Genomic DNA, 20,187 nt, shown 5'->3' on the forward strand with positions numbered 1-20,187 from the left:
AATGATAAAGAAAACACTTAATTGAACGGTTTAAAAGAGGAAAAAAATGAAAATAAAATTTTGAAACATAGTTTATCCTCAATTTCAACTCTTTAAAATTCTAAATTCAACCGAAAAAAAGAAGAGAAAAACTAGCTAATTGGAGTCTTTTTGAAAAAAATTAAAAAATAATTTATGGAACATCATTAGAATTTTGATGACAAGTTTTAAGTAGGTTAAATTCCAATCTGCATTTTGTTAGAATATATAACAAATTGGACCAAGCTATATTTCTAACAAAGACAAAATATTTTTTCTTCTAGATTTTCCAGAGCAAAGATTTTAAAAGAAATTCAAAATACTTTGAAATAAGATTTAAATTTAATTCTAAAGATTTTCTACATTTGCCAGAATATTTTTTTTGAATTTTAATAATAAGTTTGAAGAAATATTTCACAAATATTCTTAGTCGAAAAAACAAGCTAAAATGAAGAATTCAATTCAAATGTATTTATTATTCGTTACAATAAAAAAAATATATATTTTTTTAACATTGATTTAAATTGTCAGGAAAGAAGAGGAAGGAATTTAAAAGGTAAAAAGGTATATGTGTTAAAAAATCCTAAAATCATTTTTAAGGTTGGATTTTTTCTCTAAAATTGTCTTTCTGAAAGTTATAAGAAGCAAAGTAAAAAAATAAATGAATTTATTTAAACAAGTGAAGACCATCCATCCATTTTCTACCGCTTATTCCCTTTTTGGGGTCGCGGGGGGCGCTGGCGCCTATCTCAGCTACAATCGGGCGGAAGGCGGAGTACACCCTGGACAAGTCACCACCTCATCGCAGGGCCAAAAGTGAAGACCAAGTCTTTCAAATATTTTCTTGGATTTTCAAATTCTATTTGAGTTTTGTCTCTCTTAAATTAAAAAATTTCGAGCAAAGCGAGATAAACTTGCTAGTAAATAAATACAATTTAAAAAATAGAGGCAGCTCACTGGTAAGTGCTGCTATTTGAGCTATTTGTAGAACAGACCAGCGGGCGACTCATCTGGTCTTTACGGGCTACCTGGTGCCCGCGGGCACCACGTTGGTGCCCCCTGGTGTACATTACTGGGTAGCAGGTTTGATTTGTAAATCATTTCAGCTGTTTGCAAATGCACCAAGTTGTTGAATTTCAATATTTTTGATTAAATAAATGAAGGGTTTGTATGTTCTCTCTATCCAACATTATGTATTATTCTAATTGATCTTTTTGTAACACCGCTGATAAATGAAGCACACATTTGTAGTTACTTCCACATATTTATGCACAATAACTCAGATATGGCAACACTAGTGAGCAGTAGAGAATATCAATGCAACATTTCTGGGCTTTAGCAGGTTGAATAAAATGATGTGGCGGACCAGATCTGAGTTTGACACCTGTGATCCATCCATCCATGTTCAGTTTAAATGTGTTTGATTCCCCCATGTCATTAAAGGCCTACTGAAATGAGATTTTCTTATTTATAGCAGGTATATGTGTCATACTTGATCATTTCACGATATTGCCATATTTTTGCTGAAAGGATTTAGTAGAGAACATCGACAATAAAGTTCGCAACTTTTGGTCGCTAATAGAAAAACCTTGCCTGTACCGGAAGTAGCAGACGACGGGCGCGTGACGTCACGAGTTGCAGGGCTCCTCACATATTCACATTGTTTATAATGGGAGCCACCAGCAGTTCGGACCGAGAAAGCGACAATTTCCCCATTAATTTAAGCGAGGAGGAAAGATTTGTGAATTAGGATATTGATAGTGAAGGACTAGAAAAAAAAAAAAGCGACGGCTCCGGGCGGTGGCAGTGTGAGCGTTTCAGATGTAATTAGACACATTTACTAGGATAATTGTTAAAGATCCCTTATCTGCATATTGTTTTAATAGTGTTTTAGTGAGATTTTAAAGATTGTAAAGACATACCTCGAGGTCGGATTACTGCGGTGAACACAGTGTCTCAGAGAGAAGCCGAGGAGCCAAGCTCACAGCTGCCTTTTTTGACATGACAGCTGCTACAGGACGACGAATAATCCATTGATTTCTCCGGTAAAATATATAGCACAATTTCCCCAACCAAAAATATGCCGGTTAACGTAGAGAAAACATGTTCGCTTGACCGCTCTGTGTTAAAGCTTCACAACAAACAAACACCGGCTGTGTCTCGGTACTAAAGACAGCTGCAATCCACCGCTTTCCACCAACAGCATTCTTCTTTATAGTCTCCATTATTAATTGAATAAATTGCAAAGTATTCAGCAACACAGATGTCCAAAATACTGTGTAATTATGCGATTAAAGCAGACGACTTTTAGCTGTGTGTGGTGCAGCGCTATTTCCTTACAGTCCGTGACGTCACGCGTACGCATCATCATTCCGCGACGTTTTCAACAAGAAACTCACGGGAAATTCAAAATTGCAATTTAGTAAACTAAAAAGGCCGTATTGGCATGTGTTGCAATGTTAATATTTCATCATTGATATATAAACTATCAGACTGCGTGGTCGGTAGTAGTGGGTTTCAGTAAGCCTTTAGAGAAGTCATCATACTCGGTGAGGAGCTCACCACCAACGTTCATCTCCATTTTACATGGCGTGTTAGCAATTTTGATTAATTCCAATTGACTGACAGTATCATTTCCAAGTAAGCAGCCATTTTTACCTCGAAGTACTTGGAAAGTGCCGTTTGTGAATCTGGATTGGATTCCACTAGTTTGTTGAATTGTCCCATGCAGTGGTGTGCCTTCGGGGCCAGCAAGGCCTTCTCTCCTGGCCTAACATAACCAGAAATCATGATCATAATTAAAGATAAAATTATTTTTTTATTTACTTTCCCTAAATATCTAAAAGTATTCATATTATCTTCATGTCATATTATGCTCCTTCCAGGGCTGCTGGTTTTAGTTTTACTTTGTATCCAATCATAATTCGGCTAGCTTGTGTTGCCATGCTGTACCAAATCTGCCCGGGGCCTTCAGAATCAACACTGTAATGTGCACTGTAAGTGAACGGGCACATACAGTTGATGGACAGTTGTGATAGCCAATCAGATCACGACTTGTTGTCAGTAAGGCCTTCTAGATGGCCTCACGTTGAACGTGACATTTCGGCGTCCTGTGATTGGATACTCACCGGGACCGTTTGCGCATTCTTGCCCCTCCTGCAGAAAGTTATATTTTGGTTTCATCTGACCACATGACATTCTCCCAATCCTCTGCTGTATCATCCATGTATCCATTTTGGTATAAACTCAACTCGTCGTGTTTGGAGGAAGAAGAATTCTGAGTTGCATCCCAAGAACACCATACCTACTGTGAAGCATGGGGGTGGAAACATCATGCTTTGGGGCTGTTTTTATGCTAAGAGGACAGGACGATTGATCCGTGTTAAGGAAAGAATGAATGGGGCCATGTATCGTGGGATTTTGAGCCAAAACCTCCTTCCATCAGTGAGAGCTTTGAATGGTTGACCAAATACTTATTTTCCACCATAATTTACAAATAAATTCTTTAAAATTCCTACAATGTGAATTCCTGGATTTTTTTCCCCACATTCTGTCTCTCACAGTTGAAGTGTACCTATGATGGAAATTACAGACCTCTGTCATCATTTTAAGAGGGAGAACTTACACAATCGGTGGTTGACTAAATACTTTTTTGCCCCACTGTATTTAGGTAGCCCTTTTTGTCTTATGCTTTTTCATACATTTATTATTATTATTTATTATTAATTTTTAATACTCTATCTGTATTTGGTTTTCAATCAATCAGTCAATGTTTATTTATATAGCCCCAAATCACAAATGTCTCAAGGACTGCACAAATCATTACGACTACAACATCCTCGGAAGAACCCACAAAAGGGCAAGGTTTTGTTTTCTTTCCTTGTTTTCTTTCCTTGACATGTTTTGCTGACGTCGTGATTTGCTGAACATGATGTGTAGATTGTTGGTTAAGTTGAAAGTGCCTTGACTTTTGTGTGCATTATGAATGTATGTCTTTTGTTCATTAAAAAAACAAAACAATAAAAAACTCGAACACCTTACTTCCTTCAATCTACGTCACTTCCTTGTCCTTCCTCCGGAAGTCCCGCCCCCCAGTCAAAGCCATTGGCTGACACGACGTAGCCGCCACTCCAATACTTTTTACTTGAGCAAGTATATAATACAATACCAAAAAGCTGTAAAAACTATGATGCTGTGTTCCGAATTTAAATTAGTTACTGAACTCGTGTGAGCCTATTGCTTTGCACTTTGTTACATATATATATTTTGCATTCTATTTTAGTTACTTTATTGAGTTTACAACCCCCTGGTGCTGTTTTGTACTGTTTTTGTACTTATTTTGATTATTATTATTTCTCAATTGTTTGTAAATGTTACAATTTACAAATAAAGGTTTGTAAACTAATATACAATAAAAAGTATATGATACAATAGAAGCCTACTTGTTTAATAAGTGTCAGGATATTCCCAAATAAGACACTTTAAAGGCCTACTGAAACCCACTACTAGCGACCACGCAGTCTGATAGTTTGTATATCAATGATGAAATATTAACATTGCAACACATGCCAATAAGGCCTTTTTAGTTTATTAAATTGCAATTTTAAATTTCGCGCCGAAGTATCCTGCTGAAACGTCGCAATGACGTCACACATTGTAGGGGACATTTTGTTCCAGCACTGTTCCCAGCTATAAGTCGTCTGTTTGCATCGCATAATTCCACAGTATTCTGGACATCTGTGTTGCTGAATCTTTTGCAATTTGTTCAATGAATAATGGAGACATCAAAGAAGAAAGCTGTGGGTGGGAAGCGGTGTATTGCGGCCGCCTTTAGCAACACAAACACAGCCGGTGTTTCATTGTTTACATTCCCGAGAGATGATGGTGAAGCTTTACTATTAAATAAAGGTTTATAAAATAAAATAAAATAAAAAGTATGATACAATAGAAGTCTACTTGTTTAATAAGTGTCAGGATATTCCCAAATAAGACACTTTGAAGGCCTACTGAAACCCACTACTACCCACCACGCAGTCTGATAGTTTATATATCAATGATGAAATATTAACATTGCAACACATGCCAATACGGCCTTTTTAGTTTACTAAATTGCAATTTTTAATTTTGTGCCGAATAATCCTGCTGAAACGTCGCGGTATGATGCTGCGTGCGCGTGACGTCACGCACTGTACAGGAAATTTTGTTCCAGCACCGTTCCCAGCTATAAGTCATCTGTTTTTATCGCATAATCCCACAGTATTCTTGAAATCTGTGTTGCTGAATCTTTTGCAATTTGTTCAATGAATAACGGAGACGTCAAAGAAGAAAGCTGTAGGTGGGAAGCGGTGTATTTCGGCCGCCTTTAGCAACACAAACACAGCCGGTGTTTCATTGTTTACATTCCCGAAAGATGACGGTGAAGCTTTACTATGGAACAGAGCGGTCGAGCGAACACGGTTTGATTGGACCACACACACAAAGTACAGTGTGTTTGCAGCGATCATTTCGAAAGATCGTGTTTCGAAGAGGGTCCCTTGCAAAGGGCAGAGATGGGCATCGCCACCACCCGTCGACTGGTGCTGAAGAAAGGTGCGGGGCCGACCTTCAGGTTGTACAGGTACGACCATATAATAACCCAAAACACTAGTAACAGAATAAGCAGGTAAGGGATTTTCCAGAATTATCCTAGTAAATTTGTCTAATAACATCTGAATTGCTCCCACTGTATAGTCTTTTATTTTTTCTTTCTAGTCGTTCACTCTCACTTTCCTCATACACAAATCTTTCATCCTCGCTCAAATTAATGGAGGAATCGTCGCTTTCTCGGTCCGAATCGCTCTCGCTGCTGGTGGCCATGATTGTAAACAATGTGAGGATGTGAGGAGCCCCACAACCCGTGACGTCACGCGCACATCGTCTGCTACTTCCGGTACAGGCAAGGCTTTTTATATCAGCACCAAAAGTTGCGAACTTTATCGTCGATGTTCTCTACTAAATCCTTTCAGCAAAAATATGGCAATATCGCGAAATGATCAAGTATGACACATAGAATGGACCTGCTATCCCCGTTTAAATAAGAAAATCTCATTTCAGTAGGCCTTTAATAATGTGACATGACAACAGCACATCCCAGCTGTTTGGTAATCAGAAACCTTCTAAACCAGTTGACTGTAATAGTAGTATTTTTGTCCATCTCTAGTCATCCTAATATCCACAAGTGTCACTTAAACACATTTAAACATGACCAACAACAACAAATAGCAGTGAAAATGTGTACTTATCTGTCGGAGCTCAAGCTTGAAACTTACTAGCGCTAGCCGGTTAGCATGTGACATTCCCTTCTTCTACCCAATTAACGTGACCAAATAGCTGAACAATCTGAAATGACCACAATCGCCCCCTAGCGTACGAGCAGCACACTGCGTATGGCCAACAGTCACATTACAAGTAAGAGCATAGAATAGAATAGAGCAGGGGTCACCAACGCCCGCCCGTAAGGACCAGATGAGTCGCCCGCTGGCCTGTTCTAAAAATAGCTCAAATAGTAGCACTTACCAGTGAGCTGCTTCTATTTTTTAAATTGTATTTATTTACTAGCAAGCTGGTCTCGCTTTGCTCGACATTTTTAATTCTAAGAGAGACAAAACTCAAATAGAATTTGAAAATCCAAGAAAATATTTTAAAGACCTGGTCTTCACTTGTTTAAATAAATTCATTTATATTTTTACTTTGCTTCTTATAACTTTCAGAAAGACAATTTTAGAAAAAAAATACAACCTTAAAAATGATTTTAGGATTTTTAAACACATATACCTTTTTATCTTTTAAATTATTTCCTCTTCTTTCCTGGCATTTTAAATAAATTTTCAAGTAAAATTTTTTTTTATTATAAAGTATAATAGATACATTTTAATTTAATTCTTCATTATAGCTTCTGTTTTTTCGACGAAGAATATTTGTGAAATATTTCTTCAAACTTATGATTAAAATTAAAAAAAAAATTCTGGTAAATCTAGAACATCTTTAGAATCAAATTTAAATCTTATTTCAAACTCTTTTGAATTTCTTTTAAAATTTCTGTTCTGGAAAATCTCGAAGAAATAATTATTTGTCTTTGTTAGAAATATAGCTTGGTTCAATTTGTTATATATTCCAACAAAGTGCAGATTGGATTTTAACCTATTTAAAACATGTCATCAAAATTCTAAAATTAATCTTAATCAGGAAAAATTATTAATGATGTTCCATAGATTCTTTTTTAAATTTTTTCAAAAAGATTCAAATTAGCTAGTTTTTCTCTTCTTTTTTTCGGCTGAATTTTGAATTTTAAAGAGTCGAAATTGAACTATGTTTCAAAATTTAATTTTCTTTTTTTCCCCTGTTTTCTCCTCTTTTAAACCGTTCAATTTAAGTGTTTTTTTTCCATCATTTATTCTCTACAAAAAACCTTCCATAAAAGGAAAAAAAATATACCACAGAATGACAGACAGAAATACCCATTTTCTTTTATATATATAGATTTATTTATTAAAGGTAAATTGAGCAAACTAACTATTTCTGGCAATTTATTTAAGTGTGTATCAAACTGGTAGCCCTTCGCATTAATCAGTACCCAAGAAGTAGCTCTTGGTTTCAAAAAGGTTGGTGACCCCTGGAATAGAATATAGTTTTTATTATTGTCCTTATTACAATGAACAGGTTCAAAGAACAACGAAATTGGAGCAGATCCTCTAAGGTGCGTACACAAAAATACAGTAATATAAATAGTAAAAAAGATTTAAAAAAAGAAGACATATATCTATATATACTTATATATCCCTACGATGAGGTGGCGACTTGTCCAGGGTGTACTCCGCCTTCCGCCTGATTGTAGCTGAGATAGGCACCAGCGCCCCCCGCGACCCCAAAGGGAATAAGTGGTAGGAAATGGATGGATATCTATATATATGTATATATCCCTGTGATGAGGGGCGACTTGTCCAGGGTGTACGCCACCTTCCGCCCGATGTTAGCTGAGATAGGCACCAACGCCTCCCGCAACCCCAAAGGGAATAAGCGGTAGGAAATGGATGGATGGATAGTTTCTAATTTCCGTGAAGGCGACGTGAAGAGGACGCCCCTTATCCTCTTTCTGATTGGTCAGTAAGGAGGCCACGCCCCACTGTAGGAAAAAAGGGCCGAAAGTCTGATTTAAAGGCCTACTGAAATGAGATTTTCTTATTTAAACGGGGATAGCAGGTCCATTATATATGTCATACTTGATCATTTCGCGATATTGCCATATTTTTGCTGAAAGGAATTAGTAGAGAACATCAACGATAAAGTTCGCAACTTTTGGTAGCTAACAGAAAAGCCTTACCTTTACCGGAAGTCGCAGACGATGACGTCACCCGTTGACGGCTCCTCACATCCTCACATTGTTTTTAATGGGAGCCTCCAACAAAAAGAGCTATTCGGACCGAGAAAACAACAATTTCCCCATTAATTTGAGCGAGGATGAAAGATCCGTGTTTGAGGATATTGATAGTGACGGACTGAAAAAAAAAAAAAAAGGGCGATTGCATTGGGACGGATTCAGATGTTTTTAGACACATTTACCCGGATAGTCCTGGGAAATCCCTTATCTTTTTATTATGTTGCTAGTGTTTTAGTGAGTTAAATAGTACCTGATAGTCGGAGGAGTGTGTCCACGGGTGTCTTGATGCCAGTGTCTGAGGGAAGTCGATGCCAGCTGTATGGACGGCACAAGCTCAGCTGATCTCCGGTAAGTGGCGACTTTTTACCACAATTTTGTCACCGAAAACTGCTGGTTGACATTTGGTCGGGATCCATGTTCGCTTGACCGCTCTGATCCATAGTAAAGTTTCCCCTCCGGGAATTTTAAACAAGGAATCACCGTGTGTTTGTGTGGCTAAAGGCTAAACCTTCCCAACTCCATCTTTCTACTTTGACTTCTCCATTATTAATTGAACAAATTGCAAAAGATTCAGCAACACAGATGTCCAAAATACTGTGTAATCATACGATTAAAGCAGACGACTTTTAGCTGTGTGTGTGCGCAGCGCTAATATTTCCTAACAGTCCGTGACGTAACGCGTACACGTCAGCATTCCGCGACGTTTTCAACAAAAAACCCCTGGGAAATTTAAAATTGCAATTTAGTAAACTAAAAAGGCCGTATTGGCATGTGTTGCAATGTTAATATTTCATCATTGATATATAAACTATCAGACTGCGTGGTCGCTAGTAGTGGGTTTCAGTAGGCCTTTAAATCAGAAAAAGAAAGACGTGAAATTTGACAAAAAAAATAAAAAAATTAAAATGAAAAAAATTGAACCTCAAATATCAAAATATATGGAAAGGGAAAAAAATGTTGACTGTGAATCAAAATATTAAATATGAAAAAAAAACGGTGTTAATTTATTTTTATTTTTAATACACTAATTTCAACATTCAATATCAAAACCTGAAATTTCAGTTTCAAAGTACATTTTTTTCAACTACAAAGGAGAAATACAACCTTAGAGGAAAATCGAATTTATAAAATTTTATGCTCGTACAACACTTAAAACCTTTAGTATATCAGTATGTTGAATTAAATTATGGAATGGATTAACCAAAGAAATCCAACAAAGCACTAGCATGATTCAGTTTAAGAGACTGTTCAAACTACAAGTGTTTCCAAAGTACACAGAACAAAAATTTTAACGAACATCTTGAACCTTTTTTTTTATTGAGACAAATATTATGGATGTATTTAACATTTGTTTACTTTCTATGGTATATGATTTATTTGTTCACTGTTCTGTTACAGAGAACAAGGACATGGGATAAAATTGCTATATGAAAAAAGGTAGGATTAAATAATCTCAGCTTCTTCCTACTCCTTTTCGGACGTGCTGTAATGAAACATATGCATGTTCCTTTTGCACATCCATTTACCAAACTATTAATGACTGAATAACTATCTTCATTTTAGTCCTGTTGTCATATGGACTCTGACACGTTTGTGTACAAAATAAACAAGAGGGGAGACTTAGAAGTATCTTATCTGACAAAGTATCATTGAGTCGGACTTTCTGGTTTCTGTTCTTTAAAAATTAAAATGCAAATAATGAAATAATCCTTCAATGGGAAATACTAAACGAGTAATACCATTTTTCCAGACTATAAGGCGCATTTAAAATCCAATTTTTTTCTGAAAACTCGACAGTGCGCCTTATAGCCTGGTGCGCCTAATGTAAGGCATGTTTGGTTAAGCTTACCCACCTCGAAGCTATTTTATTTGGTACATGGTGTAATGATAAGTGTGACCAGTAGATGGCAGTCACACATACGAGATAAGTGTAGGCTGCACAGTTTGATGTAATTCAACATCCATCCATCCATTTTCTACTACTTGTCCCATTTGGGGCTGCTGGTGCCTATCTCAGCTGCATTCGGGCGGAAGGCGGCGTACACCCTGGACAAGTCACCAACTTTGTGTGTGTAAGGGAAGATATTATCTGGCGTTTTGTTTCGCCATATTATGCAAAAGCAACTTTTCTTACCTTCTGGTACCGGCTGATCTGTATTTGGGATCTGCATAAATCCTGGAAAAAAATTGCATACCTCCGCCTTTGTAGTCCGTGCTGACCACGTAGTCAATCTTCTTTTTTGTCTATCTTCTTGTTATGGGACATTCATCCTCCGCTGTTGCCATTTCTAAAATAAAGTAGTGTAAAGTTCTTACTTATATCTGTCAGTAAACTCGCCATGAAAGCGCTAAAACATACCGGTGTAGTGAGTTAACATTATTCACCCAAGGAACTTTAGTTATTAGAGTTCCGGTCGGACGTTTTTTCACGGGACACATTGTTGTTGTTTCTGGATGAGGAGATGCTGCTCCGTTATTGATTGAAGTCGGAATGTCATTAAAACAGTTGGCGCCATTTTTTTGACACTTCTTCCACCCCCGTCCTTGCACGCTACACCGCTACAACAAAGATGATGGGGAGAAGACACTGCTGAAGATGAGCCACGTAAATAAGACAGCCCACAAAATGGCGCATTCAGAAGCGACTGTCAGAAAGTGGCTTGAAGATGACCTGTAAAACATCAATCAATCAATCAATCAATGATTTTTTATATAGCCCTAAATCACTAGTGTCTCAAAGGGCTGCACAAACGACAACACGAACGATCAACGAAATCCTCGGTAGAGCCCACATAAGGGCAAGGAAAACTCACACCCAGTGGGACGTCGCTGACAATGATGACTATGAGAAACCTTGGAGAGGACCACATAAGAATGTTTTATTCACACACACTGCAACACGTTGGCAGAGGGGTTAGTGCGTCTGCCTCACAATACGGAGGTCCTGAGTACTCCTGGGTTCAATCCCGGGCTTGGGATCTTTCTGTGTGGAGTTTGTATGTCCTCCCCGTGCGGCTTCTTCCCACCTCCAAAGACCTTCACCTGGGGTTAGGTTGATTGGCAACACTAAATTGGCCCTAGTGTGTGAATGTGAGTGTGAATGTCGTCTGTCTATACGTGTTGGCCCTGTGATAAGGTGGCGACTTGTCCAGGGTGTACCCCACCTTCCGCCGGATTGTAGCTCAGATAAGCACCAGCGCCCCCCGCGACCCCAAAGGGAATAAGCGGTAGAAAATGGATGGATGGATGGATGTATGGACACTGCAACTCAACACTTTTTCACCAGTGTGTGTTGTCATGTTTACTTCAATGTTTCTTTATACACAAAAACATTTGTTGCAGGGGGCTATGTTTTGTTACCAATGTGTCCTCATGTGTGCTATCAAATGTTGACTTTGTACAAAACCTTCACGACAGACTAAACAGGTAAAAGGTTTTTCTCCACTATGCATTCTCATGTGTATTTTCAATCCGCTCGTTCGTGTGAAACCTTTACCACAAAGTGAACAAGAAATTGTTTTTTCTACAGCGTGCACTCTCATGTGTGCTTTCAAATCACTAATTATTGTGAAACCTTCCCCACATACTGAGCAGAAAAGCGGTTTATCTCCAATGTGAACTCTCATGTGCGTTTTCAATTGTTGCCTTTCAGTAAAATCTTCCCCACAGATTGAACAAGAAAAGGCGTTTTCTTCAGTGTGTACTCTCATGTGTTCTTTCAACCAGTGTTTCCGTGCAAAATCTTGACCGCATTCCGAGCAGTAATAAGGTTTTTCTCCAGTGTGGGTCGTCATGTGCAGCTTCAAATAGTACCGTCGGGAAAATTCTTTAAAGCACGTCGAACAAGAAAAAGGTTTTTCCCCGGTGTGTGTTGTCATGTGTCCTTTCAGCATACTTTTAAGCGCAAATCCTTTGCCGCATTCGGAGCAAAGGAAAGGTTTTTCCCCGGTGTGTGTTGTCATGTGTCTTTTCAAATGGTACCTTCGGGTGAAATCTTTACCGCAGGTTGAACAGGAAAAAGGTTTTTCTCCGGTGTGTATTCTCACGTGCACTTTTAGATTACCACTGCGATTGAAGGTTTTGTCACAGTGAGAGCATGCGAAGAGGGTGTTGTCAGTGCGACATGTTGCATCACCTTCGGCGTCTTCGTCATCAGTGTCAGGGGAGTGGGAGGTCGTCTCGTCACTATCAGAGAGAGGAGCTAAGAGCTTGTCTGCTTGTGATCCTCCACAGTGGTCTCCATCAGCTTCTGTTGTCATGTGTTGTGTTGAGCTGATGCTTGGAGTCTCCTCCTCACTTTCACTTATGACCTCATCTTCACTCTTCACAATCACAGCGGTCAATGGCATCTTGATGACATCATCCTCCGCAAGTCCTTCAACATGCTCTCCCTCCTGACTGATGCTCTGTTCCTCCTCCTCTTCTTTAATATGAGGGCGACTAAGACTCCTCCTTCTCTGTAGTGTGAGGGGGAGCTGGGATTCTTTTTCTTCCTTCATGTAAGATGTATGTGGCTCCTCCTCCTTAATGTGGGGTTGCTTAAGCTCCTCCTCTTCCCGTTTAATGTGGAGGTACTGCCCTTCCCCCTCTTCCATTTTCATTTGTGGAGGCTCCTCCTCTTCCCTCTTAATGTGGGGGTACTGCTGTTCCTCCTCTTCCATTTTCATTTGTGGAGGCTCATCCTCTTCCCTCTTAACATGGAGGTACTGCCGTTCCTCCTCTTCCATCTTTATTTGTGGAGACTCCTCCTCTTCATTTTTAATGTGGGGGTACTGCAGCTCTTTCTCTTCCACCTTTAATTGTGGAAGCTCCTCTTCCCTTTTAATGTGGGGGTACTGCCGTTCCTCCTCTTCCATCTTTATTTGTGGAGGCTCCTCCTCTTCACTTTCAATGTGGGGGTACTGCGGCTCTTTCTCTTCCACCTTTATTTGTGGAGGCTTCTCTTCTTCCCTTTTAATGTGGAGGTACTGCCGTTCCTCCTCTTCCATCTTTATTTGTGGAGGCTCCTCCTCTTCACCTTCAATGCGGGAGTACTGCGACTCTTTCTCCTCCATATTTATTTGTGGAGAATCCTCCTCTTCCCTTTTAAAGTGGGGGTACTGCCGTTCTTCCTCTTCCATCTTTATTTTCGGAGGCTCCTCCTCTTCACTTTTAATGTGGGGGCACTGCGGCTCTTTCTCTTCCACCTTTATTTGTGGAGGCTCCTCTTCTTCCCTTTTAATGTGGGGGTACTGCCCTTCCTCCTCTTCCATTTTCATTTGTGGAGGTTCCTTCTCCTCCCTTTTAATTTTGGGGTACTGCTGTTCCTCCTCTTCCATCGTTAAATGTGGAGGCTCCTCCACTTCCGTTTTAATGTAGGGGTACTGCCGTTCCTCCTCTTCCATCTTCATTTGTGGAAGCTCCTCCTCTTCCCGTTTAATGTGGGAGTACTGAGGCTCTTTCTCTTCCATCTTCATTTGTGGAAGCTCCTCCTCTTCCCTTTTAATGTGGGAGTACTCAGGCTCTTTCTCTTCCATCTTCATTTGTGGAAGCTCCTCCTCTTCCCTTTTAATGTGGGAGTACTCAGGCTCTTTCTCTTCCATCTTCATTTGTGGAAGCTCCTCCTCTTCCCTTTTAATGTGGGAGTACTGCCGTTCCTCCTCTTCCACCTTTATTTGAGGCAGTTCTTTCTCTTGCACCTTTACTTGTGGAGGCTCCTCCTCTTCCTCTTTAAAATAGGGGGACCGGAGTTCATCCCGCTCCATCCTTGATGTCCACTCTCGCTGCTCAGGGAGAAGATGTTCTTCACAGATGTCTACAGGACACAAGAAAACAAACGATACAAATGGTTCAGAAAAATTTAGCTTTGCTCAGTCACATGAGAAATACTAATATGATCCATTTCAAGAAACTCTTCAAACCTAAAAGTGTTTACCAAGGACAAGTGGATAGACATGCACACAGCTGCTTGGCTTGATGCCAGATATTAGCAGAGTTAAGACCGCCCATCCAGCATCAACTAATGCAAGAGAAATGACTGAATTTTGTAACAAATTGCTACAATTTGTGTTTTATCATTAACAGGTTTGTTTTACCTGCTACATGGCTTATCTGTGTACATGTAGGGCTGGGCGATATTGGCTTTTATCAATATCGCAATATTTTTATGCCATATTGCGATATACGATATATATAACGATATTTTGCCTTGGCCTTGAATGAACACTTGATGCATATAATCACAGCAGTATGACGATTCTACTATGTACATGTATCCGTAGTTTTGTTTTTAGTACTCACTAATAATTTTATTTTTCTTAAAGCACAGACCAGGAATGCCAACTATAAATCATAAAGCATTTAATATAATGTAAATACAGACATTTTGTTGCTTTGTGTTTTGTTAGCTGAATAATATAACATAGCTAAATGTTTTTTAAAGAAGATTGGAAATTATATTTGACTTTTCTTATACTGATTTCAAGGCTTTTTTTCCTCATAACACCTCTTAATGTGGGATGCTATTATGCACAACCTACTTTTCAGTCCCAAAAATTGAAAAACAAGGCATGGTAAAGATATTTAGTTACGAAAACGAATATTTCCATGTATGGGTTAGTTTATGGAACAAACTATATCGGGATATGAGTTTTGATCCATATCACCCAGCCCTACACTCATGTTAGTGTCAGTGCTAGCGCAGTTTAGGGATGCTTTCTATTTTTATTTGAGCTTTGCAGTAGGCTTTATGATGGAATTATGTTTATATGTATTTTATGTTGTTTGAGTGTTAATAATCAAATTCAGATATTTAAGTCATGTCATAATGCTTTTTACTTAATAGCACTGGTGATAGCACTTGTAGATCATCCTCATTATATACAGGATCAAAAATATAAGTTTCTGGACCATCATTTGTCCCAAATTAGTCTTTGTTGTCTCTCATGAAGTCTGCCATGATTAGTAGTGTTGTTGTTATAGGAAATGGTAAATGTTGTGATGCGTCTATAAAATTAACAGACCGCCCTATGCTTAAAATGATCAAAATAAGTAAATATTACATGTTTTTTATGAATGTTACTACAATAAATATATACTTAGAACATGCATATATTAAATCTAATGTACACCTGATTGTACATTATCACTATAATGATTTTAAATATAAAGTACACATGATCAGAGGTGGGTAGATTAGCCACAAATTGTACTCAAATAAGAGATTTATTACTCAAGTAAAAGTAAGGAGTAGTCCCCCAAGTATTTACTTGAGTAAAAGTAAAAAGTATATTGTGAAAAAACTACCCAAGTACCGAGTAACTGATGAGTAACCTGTTTGTTTAATGATGACGGCAACAAATAATGCACAAAAACATAAAAATAGCAATGAAGAAATTCAGAGCCAGGAATATCTCTTAAGCAACTAAAACAATAATATTTTAGAATCAGAAATCAGAAGTACTTTAATAATCACCGAGGGGAAAAATATATTATATTAAAAATATTATTATTATAATATAAAATTATATTAAAACTATATTAAATAATACATTAAAATAAAAACAATTAAGGCAAATTGAGCCACAGTAACTTAACAGCACCATAGGCTTAGTAGGCAGAGATTACAAAGGAAAATAACAAGTTAGCCTTTATGTAATCCATAAACTCCCAGGTGTCGGCTGCACTTGGGAACACACTGCGCCCTTCTGGTTGGTGTTTGTATGCATTTGTGTGTGTGTCAGTGTGTGTGTGTGTGTGTGTGTGTGTATCAGTGTGTGTCTGTCTGTCCGTCTATGAGGTTGCAGTGCATTAATAAATTATACCCACACTAAGTACATTTGACAGTGATTCATAACCGGGAAGCTAACATTAGCCTACGGTGACAGCCAAAATATCTACTAATGCCTCCTCAAATTTGAGCTTGAGTTGATATAAGCTGAAAAGTCCACTTGTTTGGGGAGACACATACGACAACGCATTACATAACTGTTTTTTTGGTTGTCTGAAGCGTGAACATCGATTCTATGTTTGGCCGGGGGTGTTTGTGTTCTTTGTTGTCTCTGCCATTGTTGTTGTTTGCCGCTGAAACTTTTTGTGCAGTTAATCATGTGACAGCCTGGCTCTGTTTGATTGGTGATACCGAGTCAAACGACACCAGTGACTGCATTTGATTGGTGAAACGCAGGCATGCGATAGATCCTACTTTGAAGGTATGTCTGACAAAACAAAACAAACAAAACGTGCATTAACAGAGCGATAAAAATCAGTAGCGAGTAGCGAGCTGAATGTAGATAAATGGAGCGCAGTAAAAGTAGCGTTTCTTCTCTATAAATATACTCAAGTAAAAGTAAAAGTATGTTGCATTAAAACTACTCTTAGAAGTATAATTTATCCCAAAAGTTACTCAAGTAGATGTAACGGAGTAAATGTAGTGCGTTACTACCCACCTCTGCACATGATTGTACATAAAATATATCATTATATTCATTAGGGGTGTAACGGTACACAAAAATTTTGGTTTGGTACGTACCTATAGTACAATAGCAATAGGAGAGGCTATTCATCCCTGAACACCATGGAGTTCATGTAGGCTTTATGATGCACTTACATTATTATATCAACTATGACTTTTTATTTAACATCATGTCCTTTTTTGCTACTTCAACACAGATCAATCAACACTGTCCGTAACACCCCCACACCGCAAAATGAGCTAATGGTACGCTAAAACCTAATTAGCCTTCACCTCAAGCCAGGACTGCGAGTGAGCTGAGCTGCAGTTTGTTTCTAGAACGACAAAGGGGTCATAGTAGTGTTAGTAGTAGTTGACTGGGAAGTGTTTATTATCATTTGGGGAGAGTACGCAGCCTTATACTCACCTGCTAAACAGCTACATGCTCGATGCTGGAGCGCTGACTACATGTGCTTTGAATACGCACTGCTGATTGGTTGTTACCGCTCTGAAGACGCACTGCTGATTGGCTGTTACCGCTATGGTTATTACCAATCAGATGGTTGTGTGGGTGGGACAATGTCGGGCGCTGTGTAGGAGACAGAGCCAGAAAGCAAAGCAGCTTGTTAAGACTTTAGCTTAGGCGGCTACTTCATATGTTTGTGTGGAAACTTGTTCGGTACACCTCCGCACTGAACCGAAACCCCCGTACCGAAACGGTTCAATACAAATACATGTACCGTTACACCCCTAATATTAATGCACAGATGTGTTATAATGCCATCAAGTCAGCTTTTGTGCGTTTGTTCTCAAACTACACTTGGTTGTCTTTTATTTTTGTTAATCTTAATGCCTTATATTTATTTTGGTAAATCCAAGTCTATGCACATTTGTTGTTGCTGTTGTTTTTAGATGCACATTTGTGGTTGCTTTTATTCTTTCAAAATGTCCATTTTTGTAAATTATTTTTTAAATTGTGTATATCTGTATCATTACTTTAGTGCTGGTGTCAGCATCCTGCGGCTCTGGAGCCACATGCAGCTCTTTAGCGCCGCCCTAGTGGCTCCTTGGACCTCTTTCGGAGATGTGTGAAAAAGAAAAATGATTAAAGAAAAAAAAAAGTTTTTGTTTTTACATATTTTCTGTAGAAGAACAAACATGACACAAACCTTACTAATTGTTACCACCCTTCCAGATGTTGATGCAATGGATATACAGTTGGTTTATATTCTATTTATATTTTTAGCACTACTGGGTACCTCGGGAGTCAGTCCTCATTTATCCACAAAGGGTGACAATTTTTTAGGTCTGTAGCCTATCAATGATGATATTGTTGTTACCCTCCACTTCTCTGTGTAGTGTAGGTTGTTTGCGTCACTGTACAAAGAAAATAATAAACATTAGTTCTGATGATGCTAAGGAAACTGGGTTGCCTACTTCTATTACTACAAAACGCAAAACCAGTGAAGTTGGCACGTTGTGTAAATGGTCAATAAAAACAAAATACAATGATTTGCAAATCCCTTTTCAACTTATATTCATGTGAAATCACTGCAAAGACAAAATACTTATCTTTCGAACTGGAACACTTTGTTATTTTTTGCAAATATTAGCTCATTTGGAATTTGAAGCCTGCAACATGTTTCAAAAAAGCTGGCACAAGGGGCAAAAAAGACAGGGAGATTTGAGGAATGCTCATCAAACACTTATTTGGAACATCCCACAGTTTAACAGGCTAATTGGGAACAGGTGGGTGCCATGATTGGGTATAAAAGCAGCTTCCATGTGTAAGGCTTGCCCCTGACAGTTTGGTTGTGTTTTAGTTTTTCCTCTGTGTGTGTGTAGTATTTCCTGTCAGCGCTCTTGTTTTGGTTCTGTTTCCTGTTTGTCTACCTGAGTGCTGTGTCCCCTCAGCTGTGGCTGACTGGCACCTGGCCACACCTGGTGTCAATAAGATAGATGCTATTTGAAACTGCCTTCCCATCCAATCTGGGCTGGATTATTGTCGTGTCGTGCCGTGTCAATGTCATTTCTAGTTGTCGTAACTACTGGTCATGTCAATGCAGTGTAGCGGTAAGCTATATTCGGTAGCTTTTTGTAGCTTACTGTCTTTTGTTCCCTGCTTCCGGTTTGTTTGTTATCCGCCTCGTGCGAGCCTTTTGTTTGATTTTGTCTTAGTGTTTTATTAAATCATGTTTTCTTGCTCGATGCCTGCCTCCATCTCTGCATCTTGGGGTTCGTCACAAACAAACTGACAGATGGCAAGGCAGGTTCAAATAGCACTTGGCTGATTGACACCAGGTGTGGCCAGGTGCCAATCAGCCACAGCTGAGGGGACACAGCATTTAGGGTGACAAACAGGAAACCGAACCAAAACAAGAGCGCTGACAGGAAATACTACACGCACACAGAGGAAAAACTAAAACACAACCAAACTGTCAGGGGCAAGGGTTGTTAAAAGGAAAAGCAATGTAACACGGGGGTAAAAATGCCCCTGTGACAACTTTTTTGCAATGTGTCGCTGCCATTAAATTCTAAGTTATAGATTATTTGCAGAAAAAAATAAGTTTCTCAGTTCGAACATAAAATATCTTGTCTTGGCAGTTTTTCATTTGAATATTAGTTGAAGAACAGTCCCAGTCGGCTCTTTTGGGAAACCAAAGCCTCAGTTCGGGACATAAGTTGTTGTCTGTGTATCGACAGACATAAAATTGCATTAATATTAGGACATGTGCCGATACAAACATGATGTAAAATCTTTAGGTCGGCACCGCCATGTTTTCGCTAGCCAAGCTAACACGCTAACAGCTTAGCCTCCGCACCCTCTTGCTGTAGCTTACCTAAATTCCTGTGCATCATACTGAGGCACACGGCAGAAAGGAGTCCTATCCAATCAACCCAAAATAAATATATATACAGTTTAAACACTCCAGAAATGGCTACTAACATGTCGGCATTGAAACGTCTGTAATTGGAGATACCCGGAACTGTAGTTGAAATGTGTTTTCAGTCGGACAACAAACATCGATGGACCGTGTGTAACACCGACATAACACCAATACTTGTTAATGCGTTAACTACATTCTTTATTTTGGGGGCCAGTTTACATGTGAATAATCATGTGTTCTGTTTTAATAGAACCATATTTTGCTGGAAGAAATAATTTAGTCGCAGTTTGGACCAGTTGCTCGCAGTCGCCGGTAGAGGTCGCGACGCAACAAAATGCCGCAGAGGTCAGTACTTTTCATTTTGCGTGTAAAGAAATATTATTCACTTCCAACTGCAGCGTATGTACATATATATATTTTTTTTTACAAAAACT

The 20,187-nt window shown here is 38.7% G+C and overlaps 1 protein-coding gene and 1 long non-coding RNA gene across 5 annotated transcripts in view; both read right to left on the reverse strand.

The window, feature by feature from the left end:
• Window positions 1–2,786, reverse strand: part of LOC133546164 (uncharacterized) — a 52,815-nt gene extending 50,029 nt beyond the window's left edge. Inside the window, exon 1 of the long non-coding RNA XR_009805019.1 lies at window positions 2,677–2,786. This is a non-coding gene — a long non-coding RNA (uncharacterized LOC133546164). The remainder of the gene's footprint in view (window positions 1–2,676) is intronic.
• Window positions 2,787–11,293: 8,507 nt separating this feature from the next.
• Window positions 11,294–19,847, reverse strand: LOC133545982 (zinc finger and SCAN domain-containing protein 2-like). Of its 4 annotated transcripts, XM_061891752.1 has the most exons (4): window positions 19,706–19,847; window positions 17,293–17,454; window positions 17,160–17,200; window positions 11,294–14,228 (listed from the first exon to the last, which is right to left on the reverse strand). In XM_061891752.1, the coding sequence occupies exon 4, from the start codon at window positions 14,176–14,178 to the stop codon at window positions 11,791–11,793; it is 2,388 nt and encodes a 795-aa protein (XP_061747736.1). In that variant the 5' UTR covers window positions 14,179–14,228; window positions 17,160–17,200; window positions 17,293–17,454; window positions 19,706–19,847; the 3' UTR covers window positions 11,294–11,790. The 4 variants fall into 4 exon arrangements, with proteins under 4 accessions (XP_061747736.1, XP_061747737.1, XP_061747735.1 ...); XM_061891753.1 differs by lacking the exon at window positions 17,160–17,200; XM_061891751.1 differs by lacking the exons at window positions 17,160–17,200; window positions 17,293–17,454 and adding an exon at window positions 18,125–18,242.
• Between the last annotated feature and the right edge of the window lie 340 nt (window positions 19,848–20,187).

Source organism: Nerophis ophidion, linkage group LG29 (assembly GCF_033978795.1).
Source record: "Nerophis ophidion isolate RoL-2023_Sa linkage group LG29, RoL_Noph_v1.0, whole genome shotgun sequence".
Classification (NCBI taxonomy): domain Eukaryota; kingdom Metazoa; phylum Chordata; class Actinopteri; order Syngnathiformes; family Syngnathidae; genus Nerophis; species Nerophis ophidion.

Bases quoted from the DNA above. Each gene is read 5' to 3' on its own strand.
- LOC133545982 (XM_061891750.1), bottom strand. From the start codon at position 19,814: ATGTTAGTAGCCATTTCTGGAGTGTTTAAACTGTATATATATTTATTT. The intron at 14,229-19,705 runs GTAAGCTACAGC...TGTGTCCTGTAG, and splicing joins TATGATGCACAGGAATTTAG to ACATCTGTGAAGAACATCTT.